A 19,136-nucleotide genomic window follows, 5' to 3' on the forward strand; every position below is an offset into this window, starting at 1 on the left:
TATGTAAATGTTTGAAATTTCATGCAGACAGCTGAAAACAGGTATCGTATTGATTAACCAATTAAAATGTAACATATCGTTTAAGGTTTTTAAAAGGTGACTGGAAGTACAACATTCACCTCACTGAACAGAACGAGATTTGAATTACTTAGGAATTAGTTGCCAAAGCTAGCTCTATGATATAACCCCAAAAAATATACAGTGGCTGTAACAGAAACTTCTGCACCATGTAAATCAATCCAAAAACGGCCTTGTATTGACTACAGCCTCTGCGTGAGGTCAACTGTTTGCTCCATGATGCCCACTGACTGGCTCTCTCTGCGCTGTGTTTGGTGAAGGGCTCCCTCTAGCTGCAGAGGTGAGAAGGTATTTACGTGTACGTGATGAATAATGATGGATGAGTCATTGACATCTAAATGTGCTTTTTTTCTGGTTACTTCTGGCAGTGAATACCTCAGCCTGAGCCCTCATTTATTTTTCCAATAATGATAACTATGAAATAACATGTAGGAAATTTACACAAATACATAACTTGTTTGCGTAATGAAACAGTATTGAGACTAACTGCAGGAATGAGGAGCAGCAAAGACGACGTGTTCAATGTGACTGACGTCAGTAAGCTCACTATGAACACACTCCAGCGTTTCTTCCTACAGCCTGGTGCTTCCTTTACAGACTATTAAATTAAATTGAGCCGTAAAAAAAACATTTTGTGTTCACATTGCTTACAGGTGTGGCACACCGCTGTGTGAATGTCTGTCACGGTGTTTAATTACAATCAACGTTCTGAAGTTGTGACAAATGAACATGAATGATTAAATGGGATATTATGTTTTTTGGGGTTAGATTCTCTTTTGTGCAGCGGAAAGACAAGATGTGGCGCAAATAAGTCAAATCAAAATAGTTTTTTAATTTTTGTCAAAGAAAATATGATACAAAAGGGCATATCAGGGCCCATTAATAATTCACAAGTACAAATCCGTGTTGCTGTTTTTTTACCCACTATGTAGCGTCACAATTGTAAAAAAAAAAATTCAAAAAAAACAAAAACAAAACTGAATGATTGTTAAATTGCTGGATAAGATAGTTTCCCTTAAAAGCACTTTGAACAGCGACTGAAACAGGGTTGGAGTCGACTCACTTTCCTTCTGTTCAACCACAGAAAGTCGACAGCGTTCGTCAGCTGATTGCAAACCTTTTTACATCCAGCAGTGACTTCAACGCATGACAGTTATGTCAGTTATGGATACATGTAACCCCCTTAATCACGAACCAGGAAGTATAAAGAGTGTCATCGTCTGCATAGAGAGGAGGTCGGATCCTAAAACAATCAGACTTTCACCCCGGAGGCCGCTGTTCCTGTCCCGTGTGAAACCAAAAGTCAACATTGATTTGTTTGTCACTTCTTATTTGTTACCTAAACCGGACCAAGTTGTTTCCTGTGAAGCTTAGTTGATTTTGTAAAACAAAAGGAAACATTGCCGAACATTCGTAGAACGCCAAAAGAGAAGAAGAACTTTTCGTAAGTTATCGTACGTCGCAATATTGTTAATGTTGTGTAGCTTTGATCAAATAACATTTTATAAGGAGCCCTGACTTATTTCTGAAAATTATACATGCTTTCATTCCCAGTTTGTTGTTTTGAAGTGAAAGTGATTTGATTTCAACCCTGGTGCAAATCTTAACTTTTTTTTTTTTTTTTTTAAACAAAAAGACACAAAACACCTGAAAACATTGCATTCTTTCAACACGTCCACGCACACACAAACAAAATCCTGATTTCAGTTTTCATTAATAATTATAGTTTTACCTCGACAAGGCGATGCATTTGTCCCGCAGAGAACAGAAACACGACACGAACCGCCGACACGAACCGCCGTCGATCGGTTCAGCTGCCGATAGAAGTTAAAACGCAGAGAAAGACCAAACGTACGACACATTCCGAGGGTTACAAGAGACGGATTCCGTCTTAGAGGCCCGGGACACCTGTCGGCTGAACATTTCCTCAGAAGCGGGTATTCTGCGCTGGGTTTGACGGTTTCCACTGACAATAGAGGAAGTAAAAGATGACTGGAGCTAGAAGGTGTTCCCCACATGCACAACCTCAGATCAGCCATGCTGCCTGCAACACGGAGATCTCCACCGTCGAAACCGACGTGACAGAAGGAATGAAGAATTATGAAGTTATGGACAGTTCGGTGAAAACGGCAAACTGTAGTCCTGAAGTATGCATCACTAGCCAACGTGAAGGTTGCGCATGCACAACGGGTAAGAATGGATTCTCTAAGAAGGAACAAAAAACATTGCAAAATATAAAAAAGGTGCTACTGATGAGACGTTCATTTACAAACAAAACACTTCTAAAGGACACATTTATCAATTCATGATTCCCCAAATAAACATATGGGTGTGAAGTCGCTCCCTGCCAGACAATAAATGTAAAATTCTGTACCATTTTTTCTATCAACCCCCTCTGACACTCTTTTTTTTTTTTTTTTTTTAAATAAATATGAAATTCAACAAAAACAATTACATGCACCCACACGCATATCAAACCTCAATACTTCAGGAATGCAAAAAAAACAACCAAACAAACAAACATTTTAACTTACATAACTTAGAACGAGCAATAAAGTTTGACGCAGACATTTCTAGCTATGACGACGCGTGACGCCGAGCAGTTCCTCCACCTCTCGAGTGCATGACGTGAAAACGCTTCTCGTTTCAGATGAAAAAAAAAATTCGATGCACGTGGAAGTACCGTCCGTCGAGACGTAGCCTCATCATCGTAGACAAACAAGCAGGAATCGACCCTTCTGTGGGCTGAGATACGATGTGTCCCAGCTACAGGTGGTTGATTTAAGGCATGAACAGTAACTCTCTGAACTGGTCTGAAGTGCATATGCTGAACAAATAACTCCTCTCCAGAGTCCATCACCTCCACCTCAGCCCCTCGCCGCTGCTCTACGCCGACTAGACGGAGTAAAAGCAAAGGCGCAGCTGTGCTTTGATTCACAAGGAGCGATGAACAAACCAGACGGAATAAATTTTTTTTCCTTTTCTTTTTTTCTTCTTTTTTTTTTAGAAAAACATGCATTGAAGATTGTACGGTGTGCGAGGATCCATCGAGGTCCTTTAACTGTGCGCCAGGGCTCGGGGACACCACATGCCGATAACAGCCGGGTGGTTTTACGGGAGCATTAGTCTGCAGGCATCCGGTGAACTTCTCTCACTTTGACCCTAAAATAACAACAACAAACACAACAACAAAAAACGCACTTTCTTCAAGAATTTTCTAAACCTGCACAAAACCTACATCATCAACCTACACAACAAAATGCATCTAAAGCGGTTTCTCTCTCTCTCTCTCTCTCTCTCTCTCACACACACACCTTGGTTTAAGACTCCGCTCCTCTCTGAACACCTGAGACTATGGCTAAACGCCGAGCTAACTAACAGAGAACAACACATCCCGCGTTGGTCCTTAATCACTAGTATAACTGCAGCAGACTATCATCACACCAACAAAACCTATCTGGACCTTTTCCTTCAAACCACATCACTAGTCTCACCGTGGAGTCTCTAAAAAAATGGCTTTCGAGGCACCACTCGGGGAAACGAGACTTCTTCTCCAGACGACCGGAGGAAATGCGTCTTTTGAAGAAAGAAAAAAAATAAAAAACATGAATATTGAAAAAGTCACGGTAAACCCTTCAGGTTACCATTTATTTGAAGCTCCACCGCCTCAGTCCACGGAACTCCGATAAATATATACAGCCCCGTAAAAACATCCGTCAGTGGGGGTTTTTGGAGGGAAATTCAAAAATGAACCTTCAGCTATTCGTCACATGAATCCACTCCAGGAGCCTGTGGAACAGAAGCAACGCCGGTCATCAGGTTGGGGAAGTGACACCTTCAGTGACCTTCAGAGACGTCGCAGAAACCAGTCTGTCAGGATTCCAGTGTTTGAGATAAAACTAATTATCAATGGAGAAACGTTTGTGCTTGTAATGGCCTCTTACAATTGTGGGGTAGAAAACAAAAACGTATTGATGTGAAACTGCACCTCAGCTACAAGACGCTTTGGGAACAGCCCGCACTGAAACTTCCCGTCTCAAAAACGCTGGTTTCACCAAACCAGCTTCGGCGGCGGGACGCAAACTTCTCCCCTTCAGACCGAGATGAGAAAAACCAGCCGCGTGAATCGGATGTTCACCGATCTGTGTGAAGGAAACCAGCCCTACGAGTCCACACTCCACACACAGACACCTGCACAATCCACCTGGATTAAAGATCATCAAGAACGACGACAAAAAACATAAGACAACGCACATACAAGTTATCAAAATAACATTCATATAAATAATTTAAATAGCTATACTAAAGCTAAAGTCTTTGCCTAGAGTTTAAATGGCCAAAGATAAGGGATGATAATGTGCTGTACAATTTGGAGAACAGATTTTGGAATTAAGGTGGTATTTTGAGGATGACACGCAAAATCATTTTCCCCCCACAATTAAAACATTAAGTTTGGATTTTCGACAGATATTTGCCCTTAAAATGTCGATGTCCAGCCCTCTTCTGGAAGCCCCGGGGAACTGAGGACGAGTCCTACGCGCTCCTCCTGCAGCTAATCGTCCCCCAAAACCTGCGACAGGTCGCCAAAGTCACAGTCGAACAGTTCACTGATGCCTTCGTGGTCCTCCAGTCCAAAGTGGTAGTCGTGACTGTGGGGGGGGGACAGGTTGATGAAACCGTCCAGCGGGAGAGGAATGCCATCCGCATTCAGGAAGTCCGAGGAGGAGAGGGGCGAGAGGTCGAAATCGGGCATGTCTCCCAAACCGGAGAACGGGTCGCCTCCCAGGAGCGATTCTGTTGCAGAAAGTGAAATATTAATAATACTGGAATCACAGTAACGTTTGTTTGATCAATAACTAATCAACCACACACAGAACGAGCATCGAGCATTTTATGTTTGTACGCAACGCAATTCGACAAGTCCCAGCAGGAGAAGCTCAGGTGGAGTTGATAATGTAAACAACGGCCGCATGCCATTCAAGGTGCAGCAGTTCCCAGGTACGCATTCCTGAGAAACTTAAATTAAAAGCAACCATTGTTCACGGCCTGTGGCTTTCCTGCTCCGTGGCTTCAACACGCCCTTCGTTACGTCACGCCTGCCTTTTTGTGACGTGAATCACTTGTGAAGTGCTGAGGTGACCGGGAAACCTGTTGCTGAAAGTGACTTTGAAAATCAAAACAACTAAACCCATGAAAAAAAAAAAAAAAAAAAAAAAGTTGCGCACAACGCTGAAAATAACGTAGCGTAGGAATCAGCGCTGGGGTTAGCGTGCTAGGCTAACTAGCTTCCCCTTCTTAATACACACTCCACAGCGCGATGCTTCATCCCAAATGTTCAACCACCAACTTGTACATGACCAACACCGTGTGCTAATGTTTACAATGTTTTTGTTGGCCTGCACCTGAACCCATCTGGGGTTGAGTGGACTATGGAATGTAAACATTATTAAAGTATTCATATAGGTACATACATGAAATTTGACCTCTGCATTTAGCCCAGCCTATGCGTTTTAGGACCCTGGGAACAATTTGAGGTTAAGGATGTCGATCAAGGACCTCGATCAAGGCTACTCCTACATGCAGACAGTAGGAGCCGGGAATCGAACCGCCAACCTTGTGGTAGATTCTCGACTCTCAACACTTTCCTGTTTTCAGGGTGTTAAGCAGCAGAGTGACTTGAGCGGTTTCTATTGATACTTTTCCACCAACGGACCTGAATTCAAGCCCTCCATGAAAACGACACTTTTTTTTTTTACAGCTACCGCTCAAGACTTTCAGTAAATTCAATAAATGAACATTCATTTACTGAGAAGCGTGAACACTCACCTGCGTCGCCACCTAACCCCAGCGATGAGGGGTCCTGCTGGGAGGCTGCCGTCACCGTGGACGACGTGGACGCTGGCGACAACGACCCCTCGTCTGGCAACGCTGTAGAGGCTCTGGCTTGCGACTGGTCTGTGGGTTGTGTGGGAGGCGGGACCAGGGATGGGTCGGCATCGGGCTTGGAGGGACTGCTTCCTGTCACGGGGCTGCAGACGCCGGAGCTGTCCTCTGGACAGAGGAAGACGTCGATCGGACCACGTGTGCTCTTCAGCGACACCTGGTAACCCTGAGAGACGAAGAGAAGGCGTTGGTTTTTTTGTTGGTTTTTTTTGCATTCGTAGAAATCCTGAGGCCCTTTAAAAACATGCCTCAAAACATTCCAAGGCCCGTTACCTTGCTGGGTTCTGAAACTTGCATCTGAGTCTCTGGTGGAGCTCTGATCACCATGACCAGCTGGTCCGGGGAATCGAAGGACTTCTTTAAGTCCTGGCAGCGGACGTAGCCCAGCGTGATGAACACAACGGTGAAGGAATACAATACAGCAGCATGGGGGGAGGGGGGGTCATTCCAAGACTGCAACGCAAAAACACTTCGCTTGCTAAATTTAAATAGTCACTTAAAGTGGTCGAAAGGATATTTCTTGTTCTGCGGGTCCTCTGTGAGCAGTCGGAGCTGCAGGTTGCATTTGGATATGAGCTCGTCCAGCTGCTCCTCAGCGTCTGTGAGGTCACACACCTCTCGCTGCAACTCCTTATGGCGGGAAACCAACGCCGCGTCAACTCGATTACCACTGCAGAGGAAGACAGCAGGTAGATATTAAGAGAGGGGGGGGAAAGAAGACGTTTATGGACTCCACTTTTTTTTTTTTTTTTTACATGCTTGTATTTGCGCTTGTAGTGTTTCAGTGTTTATGTTTCAAACACCAGTTCGATGTAGTCGTGTTCTCTATTCACACTCACAGCCATTGGATGTTGTTCTTGGACTTCTTGGAGATGAGCTGAATTCCCTCCAGCACATTGGTGATGTCATAAATGCGTCTCTTCTGGACGTCCAAGACCTGCGAGGCCCAGTTCAGGTCCACCACGCCGTCAGCCGACTGGGACAACAGGTTCAGAAAGCGCTTGGTGGTCAGGTTCAAGGAGGTGTCGTAGCGGGACTTCTCCGTCGTGGTTCGGGGAACTGGAAAGAAAGGGAGCAGACGGCGGTTAAAAAAAATAAAAAAAATCTGCTTTCAACCACAACATACTTTTTTTTAAAGCCTTTACAGTTTTCTATTTCACACTAAACGTCCAAGGAATTAACTCCATTATAGGATGTTAATACAGTTATTATTCTTCTAACATTATACCTTGTTTTTATCCCATTTCAGGAAGACATACGAGACATGAATTTATAGTGAAAATACAATGACTACAACAAGTGTTTAGTCAATTAAGAACTACAAACATGTGACCCTTTAACACTCCACATAGATGTTCTGCTTTGTTTGTCTTGCATGTAGTGAAGCGTGACCCCCATGAGCCACCATATGTTTTGAACCACAACGACTGATTTTTAAATAACCGCCGTGTTCTTCCTGTACGAATCTTTTGTCACTGGAACGGACCAGTAGTTCTGAGCATTTCTGATACTAGTCAGCCTGGTGAAGACAAAGACGGGCCGGCTTTGTTTTTTAGGACAATGACGACAGTAGCAAAGGTCAGAGTTTCTATGGATTGAATGGATGTAGTGCTCACGTGCAGCTGACGTATTGCTTCTGAAAAAATCAGTGGATCAAGCTGAAAGTGTGTGTGTGTGTGTGTGTGTGTGTGTGTGTGTGTGTACCTCTGGGAGGAGCAGGCGTGGAGGGTGGTGCTTGTCCTATGGTCGGTCGAGTTGTGCTGACGTACTGATGGTCACTGTCCAGGTCCAACTTCCTCTTTACCTGAAGAGATACGAATGGGTGTAATGATGATGCAATTGCTAGTATTAAGAACAGGGAAGTGAAAGCAGAATGTCTTGGAGCAACGGGTGGATGGACTTCTACAGCTTTGTCATGTGTGCAGAAGCACGTTCAACATCATATATTGAAGCACATCTCCTCGTCCCCGCCCCCCCCCCCTCTCTCTCTCTCCTTACCGGAGGTCTCCCCAGAGCTGGTCGTCTCTTGTCCTGGACCCCCACGTCGGCTGGGCCCTGCGGCGTGGCGAACAGCAGGATCTCCCCCGTGCTGGTGGGGACGGCGGCCGGGTGGAGTCCCTCATCGCCGGGGCTGGTGATGATCACTATCTGGTGGTTCTCGCTCAGGTCGATGCTCCCAGAGTTCAGCAGAGTCTCAAAGTCAGCCAACAGATCCTCCGATGTCTGCCCTGTTATCAGAGTCTCTGACATTGCGGTGGGTCACCGGGGGTAACCCCCTTCACTGGACTTCAGGGGCGAGCTGAGGCGCTGCAGTTTAAGTATCAACACCCACTTGGATTTGCTGAAGTCCGTGAATTTAAGGAACAATGATGAAACCTTTTGAAAGTTTGCTCGCAGGCGTTTACAGGCAGCTTGGACATTTCTTTAAAAAGTGACCCTTTCCCTATTGTCCATCTTATTGCTTATAAAATAAAATAAAAAATAAAAATGCATTATAAAACAACAATATCACTTAAATGTAAATGATGAACCTATTGGAAGCTAACTGCTGAAAAAACAATATTGGGCTGGTGGTGAAACGGCAGCACAGGATGTTCTGCCAAACAGGAAATTTGGCAAATAAAAGACTATTGCTAAACACCAAAACATCCCAGCTCGGAGCCTCGGGGCTCAGCCGCTGGTACGTTAGCAAAGAAAGAGTCGCGAACTCGGCCGTGGCTGCAGTAAACGCTGCGGGTTAGCGAGCTAGCAAGCTAATCTTTTGTTTTCATCTCCCCTGTCAGTAACGTGACAGTACAGCCGCGAGGCCTGGCCACACTGCCCTTAACACAGCGACCAGCCCTGCTAACACGGCTAGCTCGTGTCCTCACAACAAAGGCCGACACAAGTTAACAAACAAGCCGCCAAACTAGCTGTTTAAGTCAATACAACATTATAACGTATCGTTACGCCTCAGACGGGGGTCTGTTAAATGGCTATTACAACTTTATAGCAGCATTCCAGGAGTGAGCTATCGAAATAAAATATCTGCGAAGCAAAACACATCAACAGAAGTCCAAACGCATTTTTGGGAGTACACGTGATGAAGCGACAGTTAGCTCAGCGGAGTATAACGCGATATCGTTACATGTGAAAATATAGGGCGGATTAGCATGCTAGCTGAGTTATTAGCCGAAATTCTTTATCCCCCTCGTTTTGTTGGGGCACGCAGGAAGCAGTCTGACAAAACTGGAAATGTAAGGAATAAACCGGTGAAATAAAAGCGTTTCTTTAAAACAGCAGCCGCCGGTCCGTCGGTTGCTCACACCGGGCACGGTCCATTTATAAAAGCGCCGTTCCGACCCCGTTAACGGCTGTTATTGTTGTTATTGTCCCAGCTGATCTACATCGAAACAAGACTGGGACAGTTTTCGCGCGAAATCTTTTTTGCCGCGAAACCGGCACGTGCTTCAATGCGACGGTTACCATTGGTCTAAAAGCAGCACTTTCCGTGGGGCGGGACAGACGCTCTCTGATTGGTGGAAACTGTTGTCCGTCATTTTATCGAGCGGAGATTCATCGATACGAAGGTGCGTTCAAGTCCCACGAAAAAAAACGTACTACCGTGACGTTAGTTTTGTTATCTTAACGCAGCATTACTAACACTCCATATCGCGTAAAATGTTTCCCAATAACACTATTGCGCGTGACATTACTCAAAACTCAAGTGTGTCACGCCCTATTTTAGTGATACGTGAGAAAATGTTATTTGGAGTGACGCAAAAACCTGAAACCGTGATGTCTTGATGGCCTCAGACAAACAAACAAGCTCTACCTGCTGCCGGTACATATGTCCTAAACCCCCGTCTGTCCTTTGGGAACATTTATTAGGAAAACGTTTGCCTCCAAATACTTCGTCTTTGAGTGTTTCCTGTGATCGAGGGGAGCGCACCTCAACAGGCAGCCCCTGCTAGTCGAGCGTCTATCGCGCAGAAAGAGGAGCTGCAAGATGGCGCAAGCAATATTTGAAGTGCTTGAAGGTAGGCATAATTTGTTAATAACCACGTAATTACAGCTAGAATGAAACGTGAGTGCGTTTTAAACAACGCCAATACAACAGGAGCGTTTCGATGTGAATGCAAGTGACTTTAAAACGATATGAATGCGTCTAGTTTAGTTACAACAATGCAAACATCCCAGAGGGGGAGTGACTGACTGTAAACAAACACACCGATTTATTGTTGCTCAGACAACTTCCGACAGTGAGTCGTTTTAATTATACTGCACCCACGCGATACAATGACGTGTTCCCCTCTTCTTAATCAGACTGCATTTGACATTTTTGCAGGAGGCCTTTTTGATGACACTGTATTGTTGCTATAGTAGGCCTTCTATCAGGGCTAATACTGTGACTGTGTTAGTCGATAATGATTTTATAGCGACCCATATTAGTTTGCTGAAGTATTTATTATTATTATTAGATCTGTGTTTCCTTAAAGACATCATAAGGTCAATAAGGAAACACAACATAAAGATGCTCCTCTTGATTTAAAGCATGCACTATTCTTTCATGTTATATCAGAACCAGACTGTTGAAACATGTACATTAACAAGACACAAGTCTTCCCTTCCATCTTCATATTTTCACAGCATTACGTATCTAGAATACAATGGAGCTTTTTTTGTGCAGCATGGGACCTTTTACGTGATTCTCCACCCTCCTCTTCCTCCTCAGGCATGGACAACCAGACAGTGTTGGCGGTCCAGTCTCTGCTGGACGGCCAAGGTGGAGTTCCTGACCCGAACAATCAGAACGTCTCCGGGACGTCCGCTATACAGTCGATGGGTATGTACAGCAGATACAGCAAATGACAGCTGAGTTCAAACCAAACAGACAACTATAGAATGAAGAATACAAAAAAATAAAAGGATTATTTTTTTTTATACACTTATATTTGGATTCATTTATTTACTCGGCTAGTCACATGCGGCAATTAATACTTGTTCACTTACAGCGCTTACCTTTATCTCCCTGATGTTATGGCATTGCAACTTAAGGGTTTGTGTCACATATAAAAAATGTTGCTACTAATGTATAGAACAATCCCTTCATAATTGAGCTTGGTTGTGGCGGAAGAGTTTGGTTCTCCCGTGTGACCATGGGAGCTGTGCTGCAGTTGGGGGGGTATCAGATCCTGGTACGGGTCTCACAAGGCAAACTGGTCCCGGATGAGCGGCAATATTAGAGAGTGATCCTGGCTGTGTTGTTTCTACGCTGCCTCGCTTTGATGATGCAGTAGTCATTGAGGCTTTTTTTTTTTTTTCCTGATCCAGATGATGACATGCTGGAGATTATCGCCTCAGCATTCCTCAAACGTTCTTGTATTTGTCCTCCGTACAGACGACGAGGACGTGTTCCTGTGTGGGAAGTGTAAGAAACAGTTCAATTCTCTGCCGGCCTTCATGACGCACAAGAGGGAGCAGTGCCAGTCCAGCGTCCCCTCCCTGTCCACAGTGTCCTTGGCCTCCACCAACGCCTACACACCGGTCCCCTCGATCAGCTCTGGACCACAGACCCCGGCCAACAGACAGGTGAGGAGGGTAGTGAGGGTGTTTTAATGTGGGTGATTGATAAAAGTGAGTTTGAGCAACGTCAACTTAATGGGGAATCAGTATAGGTAAAGTCATATGTTGTTAGTTTAACTGTAAACGTTCAGTAACCTGACATAGATGAATGCGTATGTGGAGACAAAGGAGGAAGGCATCTTAGAAATATGTTTGAATTTACATAAAGCAGTGAGAGCAGGACTGTTAGAAGAAAAAAGAAGAATTACTCGACACATTGCTAAAACCATACAGTAACATTAATTGTGCTACGACAAATATTTATCATTCCCCACTCAGATGACAGTATTTAGCAAATTGGTAAGAACCATACATTTCTACACCAACATGCGTGCTTTCTCACTTGTGTGTGTTCCTATTACTCTCCTGTTTGCGTAACACTCCCCCACTTACACATCAGGTATCCACCTACATCACAGTGCCCCCCTCCCCTCTGACACACACTCTGGTCCAGGGCAACGTGCTGGTCAGCGACGATGTCCTCATGTCGGCTATCTCAGCCTTCACCTCCATCGACCAGCCTATGGCCGCCATGCAGACGCCTGTGCAGGTAATACGGCGCAACGTGACACGTTCCATTTGAAGCCACTAAAATGACCAAACGTGTGAGGCGATGCAGAGCAAGTTCCCGACAGCTGAAAATGTCCATTTTGTACAATATACATAGAATATGTACGTATATCTTTTGCTGCACTATTATCTAATCTATGTGCTTCCCTTGCTGTATTGCAGAGTAACCTGAGCATGCATGCAGCTGGTGTATCATACCTGCAGCATCACCACCACCACCATCACCATCATCATCACCATCACCAGCAACAGCAACAGCAACAGCAACAGCAACAACAACAACAGCAGCAACAGCAACAGCAGCAACAGCAACAGCAACAGCAACAGCAGCAGCAGCAGCATTCCTCCCTCCCCCTGCCCCCCGGGCAAACACCGGCCCACCCCCTGCCAGCTGGACAGCCCGCCCAGCAGCCGCTCTCCTCGCAGGTCCCAGCGAGTCACAGCAACTCAGTGGTCCAGGTCTACAGCGCACTGCCCCATATGGGTGGGGGCGGTGGCTCAGAGATCCACACCCTCGGCCTGCAGCCTTTCCATCCTGTACAAGTGAGTAGAAAACTTTTTGCGCCACTTAATTCCAGACTTTCTGGTTCGAAGACGAAGCGCTGAGCCCGTTGCGTCTCCCTCAGGTGCCAAGTCAGTGCGTGGAGAGCCAGCCGTACACGACCCCTCCCGTCTACAGCCCCGGGAAGCAGGGCGCCAAAACAAAGACCTGCAGCATCACCACCAACCTGACGGAGCTGGGCGACTTCGAAAAGGTCATCATCCCCAAACGGTCCAGGAGCAGCAAAAAAAGCTCGGATGGAGCCACAGGTGTGTGAGGGGAAGTCGCAAGTTTGACTTTTCTGAAAGGAAGTTTTGGACCGAATATTATTTACAAAAACAAAAAAAAATGTCATGAAGAAAAATGATTTGAAACATTTAGATTAGATCTAATACATTATAAATACTACTACTGCTACTGCAGTCACAGCTTCCACACATTCATGCATATTACTATTGTTAAATGAGTTAAAAAAAAAAAAAAAAAAGTATTAATTGATTAACGAAACTGTTCATGACTACCTAATGACCATGAATATGAAATGTACAAAGATGATCGTAAGATAAATATTAATTCACTCAATTTCACTCCTTTAGCAGAGCAGCTGAAAGGAAAAGTTCCAAAGCTGAAGTGTAATTTCTGCGACAAAATCTTCTCGAAAAACTTCGATCTCCAGCAGCACATTAGAAGGTGAGTTACTACCCATCTGAAAAATAGACCTCCACCCAGAAAGAAAGGTTCTCCGTTCCCTCCTAGTAACCTGTTCTCTCTTTCTACAGTCACACAGGAGAGAAACCGTTTCAGTGCATCGTCTGTGGCCGAGCTTTTGCCCAAAAGTCCAACGTGAAGAAACACATGCAGACACACAAGGTTCTGATTAGTTTGTGATAATACCTCTTTAGTGTGTAACCCCCCCCCCAGACAAACTCATCCTCACAAGTCATCACAATTTGGTAAATACCATATGCATGACATTCTGGTTAAACGTAAACTTACAAATTCTTACCAACAAATACCAACCCTCCTAAGAATTTAGGCAACGCTCGCCCAAAAATGTACCAATTGACCGTTCGCTAAGCCCCGCCCCCATTATTTACCTGTCACGCTTTCTGTTCTAGCCACGGCACAAATGCAGTTTACAACAATGACGGATTCACCTTGCATAATTCATAGCCATGTTTTAAACAATATGTCCTTAACAGAGGTGGACAAATGCAGGCTGCTCGTTTCTAGCCGATTTTATCAAGTCTAGGTAGTTTGCTAATCAAGCTAACGTTAGCTCCAAGAGTTGATTAAAAACACAGCCAAGCACACAAGCTGACTGATTAAAAAGAGAACCGTGTTCTATATTCACTTGATGGCTACATACATAATATCGTGATAAAACAAAAGTGGGGCTAAAGCCGTTTAAGCCTCTCTTAGAAAGTAACGCTTTGCTACTTCTGTATCGCAAGCTAGTTAGCCTAAAATGCTAACGTTTACGGCGTATGTTAGAGGCCACAAACACAATGTTTAATCCATTCCTTACACTTTTTCTGTTATATCTTCGGCTTTGAAAGCTCTCTGTATACTCCATGTACACCTGGAGAAATCTAAAGGTTGACAGACCTGTCGTTGCTGAGCTATGATTGGACAATGACTGTCTGGGGGGGAAGGGTTTAGCATAAAACAGTTAATTACCATGATGGTAAAACGTATCGTAATTGATTACTATTTTCATGAGATGTGAATGAGCATAGTGCCAACAACACAGTAAGAACAACAACTCTTTATCTTAAAGGTGTGGCCTATGGGTGTGGCCAGCACGGTGTCCAGATTACCAATCACAGTAAAGGTGGTACCAGTGTCGTCCAATGAGGAGGAGGCGGGCGGGGAGCAGCAGCTGCTGCTGCAGCAGCAGCAAGGTGAACCAGAGGAGGAGGAGGAGTCACAGCAGCAGAACTGTCAAACACACACAGAGGAAGAGGTAGTTCAAACAGGTAACATCTCTCTATGTTGATGAACACATACTGATTATTAGGTTCACCGTGTTAAAACTATACATTAGCCTGCAGTAAATGCTGCCTTTGTGTCCTACGTGATTGCTGGATCTAATTATAAAAGTAATGACGGCTACCGATCAGATTTACAGCTGCAGCCCTTACAGCGAGATACTATGCCTGATTACAGAAGCTCCGGTGGAATTGGAGGAGAGTGCGGCTGAGGCTCCGGCTGATCCGGAGTGCGGCCGAGGGGAGGCCACGCAGAACGGCCATCCTCAGGGACAGATGCAGGTGCAGTCCAACCAGGACCAGCAGTGCCAAGCTCAGACCAAACAAATAGTTGTAATAGACAGCTCCTACCAGTGCCAGTTCTGCGCCAGCAAGTTTAAGACCTACTTCCAGCTCAAGTCTCACCTGACTCAGCACAAAGGGGAGCAGGTGAGTCCATATGTTCGCTTCCTTCTTTGTCTTCTTTTACTTCTTACACGGCAAGATTTAATAACCACGCTCACTCACCCCGCAGGTTTACAAGTGTGTGTTGAAGTCCTGCTCCCAGACCTTCCATAAGTTGGATCAGTTCCTGGAGCACATCAGGACGCACCAGGAGCAGCTGACCTACCGCTGCCACCTCTGCAGCAAGGTGTTCCCCTCGCTGTTCGAGCTGGGAGTCCACCAGTACTCCCACTGCTTCTGCCCGCAGCAGAGCACACGCAAGGAAACCAGCATCTACAGGTCGGCGCCATCGCTCTCAGTATAGTGAAGTATAGCAGAATAGAAGGACGAACGCTGGCGTCTCAAAGTTATTTATATTTTTGTATTGGTTTATTTGATAAGGGACAGTGCACATTAATAAAAACATTTCTGTAAATGCGCCAGAGTTAGCCAAGAGGCCCAAGAGGCAGATGTTACAAAATAAACCTAAAAACAGAATATAAGATTAAATTTAAAAGGTTATAAGTTAAGTTGGTTGGTACATCATTCTTATCCCTAACAACCCCCCCCCCCCCCCCCCCCCCTTTTTTTTATTCTTGCATTTCACCTCAGGTGTGTCAAGTGTCAAAGCCGATATTCTACCCAGGAGGCACTGGAGCAGCATCTATTGACTGCCTCGCACAACTTTCCCTGCCCCCACTGTCAAAAGGTACGATGTCTCCCATGCTTGATATCTTCTGGACTTTTTTTTACCTTTTCATGTCACATTCTAAGACCCCGGCGCCGCGTCTGATCCGTTCTGTTGCTGGCCGTCAGGTTTTCCCGTGCGAGAGGTACTTCAGACGCCACCTCCCCACTCACGGCATCGGAGGGAGGTTCAAGTGTCAGATCTGCAAGAAAGCCTTCAAGACGGAGCACTACCTCAAACTGCACACACGCATTCACTCAGGTCTGAAAGACTTTCAGAGAGCATTCTTTGTCCCTCTGACACGTGTTTGTATGAAGACCGTAAGCCAAGCCGTGGGTCCATTGTGTTGTGTTCTGTAGCCGAGGGCTGATGTGTTGATAGTCTTGCTGTCTCCTTGCTGTATGTTCTCTATTGATGACAGAAGGAATAAACTATTGTTAAAATAAGGAAGTGCTCAATAAAACCTGAATAATGCGTAAAGAGTAAACTACCGATTAACTGACGTGTCTCTGGCTAAAATGTTAGCATCTGAACGCGTTGGAAGGCTGTGCAAATGCGAGACGTTTGCCAGAGGAAGCACTTCCGTTACATTCGCCCCCCGATTGTAAATCGCTTCATTCAGAAGTCATTCATGAAAGTAAAGGGGAGAGTTTGATGCTGATCCCGTTTTCCAGGTGAAAAGCCATACAAATGCTCCCTCTGTGAGGCGACGTTCAACAGGAAGGACAAAGTGAAGCGACACATGCTCATCCATGAACCCTTCAAGAAATACAAGTGTCCGTTTAGGTGAGGCTCTCCGATGGAAACGAGACCTATCAGCTTATTTAACTTCCCTCGTTCCTCCTTAATGCTTTTCATCATTCAAGCCTTTTCAACTTTTACGTCTACCCTTCTTCTCCTTTTCCTCCTCATTTGTGCTTTTCTGTCCTTTTTGTTCTTTTGATTCTTTTCTATTAGACTGTCTTACAAGTTATTTCATTTAATGCAATGTGTCTGTTTGTTTGTCATCAGGACACATGTGGGCTGCACCAAAGAATTCAACAGGCCAGACAAACTCAAGGCCCACATCCTGTCACATTCTGGTGAGTGAATATCACCAGTAATCACTCTCATCTGAACACAGATGACGGGACATTGCTTGTGATATTGTTGTGAAGTTGTAGAAATAATAAAACCTCCTTTCCCACTTGATGTGTACAAAAATGAGTGATCAGATTGAATACATTACATATTGGTGGTCTCCCAGATGTGGAAATATTGCTGTTGGATGATCGACTTTTTTGTAGTCATACCTGAGACGACTAGAAATCATGTCTGCAGGACCAATAGATTACATAAAGAGATAGAAATATCATCTTTAGGTGTAGAAGTTAGAAGCTGCATACAGTACATGTTTGCATAAGACATGAATGAAACGAGGTAAACCCTTTATTAGTATCAAAATGACATTATTTAATTGATTCTCATGAACTCCTCTTCCCTCCAGGTATCAAACCCTACAAGTGTCTTTTTTGTCAGAAGGCGTTCAGCCGCAGGGCTCACATGCTGGAGCATCAGCAGTCCCACACAGACAACTACCGCTTCAGATGCTCCACCTGCAACAAGGGCTTCACCAGACAGAGCTACTACAGAGATCACAAATGTCCTGCAGCAGGAAACGGGGCGGGAAGTGAAGGCGGGACCAGAGAGGCGGAGGAAGACGACGAGGCGGAGGGAGCGGCAGAGGAGAAGGACGGAGAGGACGACGGGAGAAGAAGCGGCTTCTTGAGAATAGAAAATATGCCGGGCGGTGATGACGAGGAGAATGACCACAGCTCAAAGGGCAGCCAAGAGCAGCTGGAAACACACGAGCAGCAGGAGGAGGAGGAGGAGGAGGAGGATGAAGATGAAGAGGGGAGGAGGGCTGACGAGGGTTGTCAGGCTGCAATGACTATCACCAGCATTGAAGGACAGGAGGAGGAAGAGGAGGAGGATGAGGAGGAGGACGATGATGATGAGGAGGAGGAGGATGAGGAGGATGACGGGATGGAACATGGTGTTATGGTACTGGATCAGATTCAGAGCAATGACCAAAACTGTTTGCAGCAGCAATGTTTGTAGTTTTAAGCTCGATCTCAGTTGGGACGTTTCCCGGACATGGACCAGACTAACTAAGATATCCATCATTTGTTTTGTTTTAAGTCTGGGAAATGATTATTTGTTTTATATTAAAACGTTAAATTACACACACTGCTTTTACTGTAAAGTAAGTCGGCCTACAGTTTGTTACCTGGTGTCTATATTGCCAAAAATAACCAGTGGACCATTTCCATGTACCGTGTAATTATTACGCAAGATGAGCCACAGTGTTTATTTCAAATGTCATAATGTCAAAAGTAACGGAAACATTTTCTCTCATTCTATGTAGCAAAGAGTAAATTATTTTAAGGTTACCCGTGTCTCAAAGTTTATTTGTGTCCATATAAAGGTTCTGGCATTGTGAGTGAAAGTCCTTCCTCCGATATCTTGAACCGATACGATGATCAGACACTCAGTTTGTTACTGAACCAACTTTCCCTCAGCTTTCCTTGTTTACATGTGATTTCTTAAACTTCCAAGGATTCTACCATCCATCATGTAGGTGATGTCACTGGACCAATTCCAGCTGCTGGAATAACCCAGGTTTTGTAAATAATAATGAAAACATGATGAAATAACCAAATGCTGGACGTGCAAACAGCCTAAATGTGTTCTATTATTATGTGTATGTTAGTGGTTTGATATTGTACACATGCATTATAGGTCTAATTCCTATTAGGGTTAGACAAACTTTGTTCATCCAACAAAGAAAAAAGTCAGTCCTCCTTTTGACAGAAGTGAAGTTCTAGTCAACGTAGGGATTTCATGTGAGTACAGTGTAGAGCAATAACTGGGTTATTGCTATTTAAAGGTAATATATATTATATTTATGCCAAAGAATGTATTATATCAAAATACAGTTGAAGACCTAACCTACGAGTGTGAACGTGTATAGAATAGACTAAATAGTCTGAAGAATAATATTACATTGAAAATGTACGGCTTGGTCAAACACAATACTCCTGGCTGGGCTCCGGACACCGGTGCTCAGGCGGACCGGACTTTCAGAGTCGGGGCTCCGGGGAACAGGATGCTGGCCTGGCGGCAGGAACAGGAGGTCGCTGTGGCTCGGAAGCGGCAGCTCGACACCGGAGGACAGGCAGCTCGACGGTGTGATGTCCCGTGGATCGAGAGCCAGAAGCAGAAGACGGTACTCGGGTTAAAGCTGGTTCGGGATTCA

At 44.9% G+C, this 19,136-nt stretch overlaps 2 protein-coding genes across 3 annotated transcripts; one reads left to right on the forward strand and one right to left on the reverse strand.

The window, feature by feature from the left end:
- Positions 1–910: 910 nt before the first annotated feature.
- Positions 911–9,433, reverse strand: e2f1 (E2F transcription factor 1). The gene is made up of 7 exons (XM_068733170.1): positions 8,020–9,433; positions 7,726–7,825; positions 6,861–7,080; positions 6,539–6,691; positions 6,295–6,409; positions 5,905–6,187; positions 911–4,872 (listed from the first exon to the last, which is right to left on the reverse strand). Exons 1-7 carry the CDS (start codon positions 8,269–8,271, stop codon positions 4,631–4,633), a joined length of 1,365 nt encoding a protein of 454 aa, XP_068589271.1. The 5' UTR covers positions 8,272–9,433; the 3' UTR covers positions 911–4,630.
- Positions 9,434–9,975: 542 nt separating this feature from the next.
- On the forward strand, positions 9,976–18,270 carry znf341 (zinc finger protein 341). Of its 2 annotated transcripts, none has more exons than XM_068732520.1 (16): positions 9,976–10,040; positions 10,736–10,846; positions 11,402–11,592; positions 12,026–12,175; positions 12,358–12,738; positions 12,822–13,005; positions 13,333–13,426; positions 13,516–13,606; positions 14,517–14,715; positions 14,906–15,156; positions 15,242–15,450; positions 15,763–15,859; positions 15,967–16,099; positions 16,513–16,624; positions 16,850–16,920; positions 17,325–18,270. In XM_068732520.1, the coding sequence occupies exons 1-16, from the start codon at positions 10,010–10,012 to the stop codon at positions 17,936–17,938; spliced, it is 2,919 nt and encodes a 972-aa protein (XP_068588621.1). In that variant the 5' UTR covers positions 9,976–10,009; the 3' UTR covers positions 17,939–18,270. The 2 variants fall into 2 exon arrangements, with proteins under 2 accessions (XP_068588621.1, XP_068588620.1); XM_068732519.1 differs by having other exon boundaries at positions 9,998–10,040; positions 13,336–13,426.
- Positions 18,271–19,136: the final 866 nt, after the last annotated feature.

This window comes from Cebidichthys violaceus, unplaced genomic scaffold, assembly GCF_023349555.1.
Source record: "Cebidichthys violaceus isolate CVI_PGR_0920_01 unplaced genomic scaffold, fCebVio1.0.p SCAF_6, whole genome shotgun sequence".
NCBI classification, from domain to species: Eukaryota; Metazoa; Chordata; class Actinopteri; order Perciformes; family Stichaeidae; genus Cebidichthys; species Cebidichthys violaceus.